This window comes from Triticum aestivum, chromosome 4D, assembly GCF_018294505.1.
Source record: "Triticum aestivum cultivar Chinese Spring chromosome 4D, IWGSC CS RefSeq v2.1, whole genome shotgun sequence".
NCBI lineage: Eukaryota > Viridiplantae > Streptophyta > Magnoliopsida > Poales > Poaceae > Triticum > Triticum aestivum.
Genome location: NC_057805.1, coordinates 113,502,725 through 113,507,180, shown reverse-complemented (window position 1 = coordinate 113,507,180; position 4,456 = coordinate 113,502,725). Strand labels below are relative to the sequence as shown.

General features: G+C 55.3%; 1 protein-coding gene across 1 annotated transcript; it reads right to left on the bottom strand.

Annotated features, from left to right (window-relative positions):
- Positions 1-837: 837 nt before the first annotated feature.
- On the bottom strand, positions 838-3,347 carry LOC123096619 (heavy metal-associated isoprenylated plant protein 33; the record flags this gene model as incomplete). The annotated part of the gene is given in 3 exon segments (XM_044518382.1): positions 838-2,804; positions 2,896-2,971; positions 3,136-3,347. Coding segments are annotated over 3 exon segments (1,773 nt in total). The 3' UTR covers positions 838-1,137.
- Between the last annotated feature and the right edge of the window lie 1,109 nt (positions 3,348-4,456).

Genomic DNA, 4,456 nt, shown 5'->3' with positions numbered 1-4,456 from the left:
TTGCGGCCATGTACTGGACGATGGGGCGCAAGAAGAGAGCCACATCATCTGCGAATAGGGAGGCGTGATGCCCCACATAGAGAGAGGAAGCAGAATGTACTCATGGTCAAATTCCCCGATCAAGGCATCTAGCACATTGATGACAAGAAGGAAGATCATCGGTGAGATAGGATAAACCTGGTGACAAGGACGAACGGAGGAGCAAGTGATGAGATTGATCCACTTGTAGCCAAACCCCCAGTACCTCCAAGAGGAATGACCATGCCTCGAAATCAAATGCTTTCGATATGTCAAGTTTGAGGAGGAGAGATGGCACCCTTCACGAATGCTCTTTGGGGACAAGATGAGCTCATAGAGACGTTGGGCTAGTCGATTCGCCAGCACCTTTGCAAGAAGCTAGAGGAAGTTGTCCACATAGCTTGTCGGGCGGAATTCAGCTAAGGCTCACCTTTGCGAGAAGCTTGGGCAAGTTGTGCACAACGCTTATCGGGCAGAAATCGGCCAAGGCGAGCACCTTTGCAAGAAGCTTGGGGAAGCTGTGCACAATGCTTACCGGGCGGAAATGGGCTATGGTGGGCACCTTTGCAGAAGCTTGGGAAAGCTGTGCACAAGGCTTATCGGGCCGAAATTGGCCAAGTCCAGTGGGGAGTCTTTCTTAGGAAGGAGGACCAGAAAAGCTTGGTTGAGAAGATGTAGCGAACTGCGCCCCTCAAAAAAAAATGTAGCGAACTGCCATCATATCCTTTCTACATTTCTACGATCGTTTCTTCTGGACATCTCACTTTTCAGTCGTACCAACGCAGAATGTAAACACAAGACACAACATTGACACCAGAGTTATTTTGCATACTGTTCATTGATCTACCATCAGTCAATCACATTGTTCTTCAACTGTAACAGCATGGAGCATTCATCTCTTATGACATCTATAGATAATTACTGTACCTACAATCGCCTTCAAGCAAGTCTCACAACTCTTGTTCTTTTTTAGCTTGAAATAAAGGGCGAAAATGTAGAAGCTAAATTAATCAAGAAGAAACGGTCTAGATGGGACTTGTTGTTGCCCCATGTCATGCCATTGCCAGATTCATCATGGTCTTCCTTCAAACCATGAGCGGCGGTGGCGCGATCCATCTCTCACATCACCGAGCAGCTGTTGGGGTCCTCGTCGCTGAAGTAGTTGTAAGGCTCGCCCGCTGGTGGCTGCGGCGGCATCGCATAGGCGGTTGGCATCGGGTACGAGCCCATCGGCGGGCGCCCGTACCCCGGCCCGTAGCCCATCTGAGGGTACCCTCCCGCGCCGCCGCCGTGGCCGCCGTTCATCATCATCATTTGTTGCTGCTGCTGCTGTTGCTGCAGCATTGCCATCTGCTGCTGCTGTTGCTGCTGCTGGATCAGTTGCATGTACTGCTGCTGCGCCATGGGATTCCCGGCCGCCGCGGCAGCCTGCAGCATCTCCGCGCCGGACGGCATGCCGCCGCCGCCGCCGCCAGCGCCCTGGTAATGCCCAGCCGGCGGCATGCCCTGCATGGCGCGGCCAGCCTGCGCGCCGCTCGCCGCGTGCGGGTGGCCCATTGGACCGCCCATGCCGGGGAAACCGGCGCCGCCCATCATGTTAGGCCTGAACATGGCCTGCTGCTGCGACGGCATGCCGCCGCCCATCGGGCCACCCATGCCTGGGGCCGGGCCACCAGCGCCGCCGCCCTTCTTTCCCTGGACCGGCGCTCCTCCTCCCTTGACGTTGTTCGGCTGCCCACCGCCGCCTCCGTTCTTACCGCCGCCGTTGCCGTTGCCGTTGCCACCTTGGTGCTGCTGCTTGCCACCCGCGTCTTTCTTGCCGCCGCCGTTGTTGCCGTTCCCCTTGATCTGTACAGGGATCTCGTTTCCTCCACCGCCCTTCTTCCCACCATTGCCGGCGCCCTTCTTGTCGCCCCCGCCGGCGTTCGGCGGCATGGCCATCTGCTTCATCATCATCTTGGGGTCGTCGTAGTAGTCGTCTTCGAAGCCCTCATCGTCGTAATCTTCGTCGTCGTCAAATTCGTCGAACTCGTCGTCGAACTCGCTGCCGCCGTCGTCGCCCCAGCCGTCGTCGGGGAGGTTGAACTTGACGGACTTGGGGTCCTTGGCCGGCGCACCCGCCGGGAACGGCATCTTGGCCGCGGCGGCGCCCATGAACTGCGGCGGCAGCTTCAGCCCCTTCATCTGCATCTGCTGCTGCATCTGCTGGAGCTGCTGCGGCGTCGGCGCACCCTTCATCTGCATCTGCTGCTGCAGCTGCTGGAGCTGCTGCGGCGTCGGCGCGCCCTTCATCTGCATCTGCTGCTGCAGCTGCTGGAGCTGCTGCGGCGTCGGCGCACCCTTCATCTGCATCTGCTGCTGCAGCTGCTGAAGCTGCTGCGGCGTGGGCGCGCCCTTCATCTGCATCTGCTGCTGCAGCTGCTGAAGCTGCTGCGGCGTCGGCGCGCCCTTCATCTGCATCTGCTGCTGCATTTGCTGAATCTGCTGCGGGGTCGGCTGCGGCATCGCCATCTTGGCGTCCTTGCCTCCGCCCTTCTGGGCCTTGCCGCCGGCATCTTTGGGATGGCCTTTGCCGCCGGCGTCCTTGGGCTGCTGGCCCTTACCGCCGCCGCCGTTACCGTCGAGGTGGAGCTTTTGGAACTGGTTGGCGACGCCGCCGGGCTTGGAGCCCCAGAGCACAGCGGGCTTGCCGCCCTTGTTGAGCTTCTTGATGATGGTGTCCGGATCCACGAGTCCGGACACCATCACCTTGCCCTCCTCCGCGTCGATGGAGGTCTGGTACACGCCTGCAAACAAGATGGATGAATCCAACACATTCTCCCCACGGAACAACAAAACAACACGGATAAACAGAACTCCATCTACTATATTATTTACCATCGATCTTGCTGAGGATCTTCTTCACCTTCTTCTGGCACCCGTCGCAGTGGATGTTCACCTTGAGCACGCAGGTCTGCGGATTTGGGGACGAACAAACGAACACACACGAACGGCATGCAGGGATCAGACACAGGAGCAAGCAAGCAACCTCACAAAAATTTCATGGCAGCAGAAACAAGAAGGAACATGCGGGGGAATGTCTTGAGTTGAGAGGAAGCAAAGCAAGGAAGAACTCACCTGTATCTTGAGCACATCCTCCTTGCTCATGGCTGACTTCCGGACCGAAACGCAGCAGCCCACCCCACGGACGAGCGCAGATCTGGTGCAGAGGAAACGGACGCGGAGGGAGGCCTCAAATCAGGGGGAGGAGAGCAGGAAGAAGGCAGCTACCAGGAAACATTGCGCTCCATCTCTCCCGCAGTGTGAGTGTGTGAGAGGGCGAGCGAGAGAAGGAGGAACTGCCTTCTTGGTGAAGATAATATAATAAGTGTCCCGTCCCACGCTCACACAAAGAGCGAGTGCTCGGAGAATGGAGAGAGAGGAGAGGGGGGAGGGGCTTCTTATCAGAGTGTGTGCCTGCAGAAAACTAGAAGGAAATTAATAGGGGAGGGGCGGAGGAAGGAGAGGGGCACTCTCTCTCTATCTCTATCTTGTGCAAAGCTAGGAAGGAAATTACTCTTTACCCTTTTCAAGATTTATTCCTCGATAGTCTTTGGGCTTTGGGGATGGATTGGATTGGAAGCCTTTCGCTTTTGCTCTCTCTCAACTAATTACTAGTATTAGTAGCAGCTAAATATGGATCAGAGTTGCTAAACATGGACCGGTCAGTGGGCAGAGACAGAGGCTGAACATGTGAGGTACCCGGGGGCTTTATAAAACTGCGGTTACCAATGTCGGTTCAGTTTTTTCTAAAAAGCAGTCCACACGGGTCCGCTGCCAATTCTTTAGCTGCCTTTTATTTGTCTTGTTCTCCTGCCAATTTTAGACCCGGAGAGAGGGGCTGGCTCTGTGGACGGCCGTCAGTTCCACCGTCCAACCGGGGAAATACGCCGTTAGGTCCTTTGTTAGTTAGAGGTTAAAAGGTTCATACGGTACATGGTTTGCCAGGAGCAGTGTAGCACGGGACGAGAACGTGTGTTTTGAGCGTAAAATTTTGACGTGGTTAATAAATACTAATTCATATGAAGAGTTGCGATGTTATCGTGCTAAAATGCATGTGACGCATGACCGATGCATTTCTATTGTCGGTGCCAAGAGTGAAAGTAAGAGAATGCATGTGACCGTTACACTCTTTGTTGTTGCCGGTGCCGAGAATGATAGTTAGAGACTGCGTGCAACTGTTACATTTCCATTTTCGGTGCCGAGAGTGAGAGTTAGAGATTGCGCACAACCGTTACATTTCCGTTGTCGGTGCCGAGAGTGAGAGTTGGAGAGTGCGTGCGACAGTTACATTTTCGTTGTCGGTGCCTAGAGTGAGAGTTGAAGATTGCGTGCGACCGTTACATTTCCGTTGTCGGTGCAGAGAGTGAGAGTTGGAGATTGTGCGTAACCGTTACAT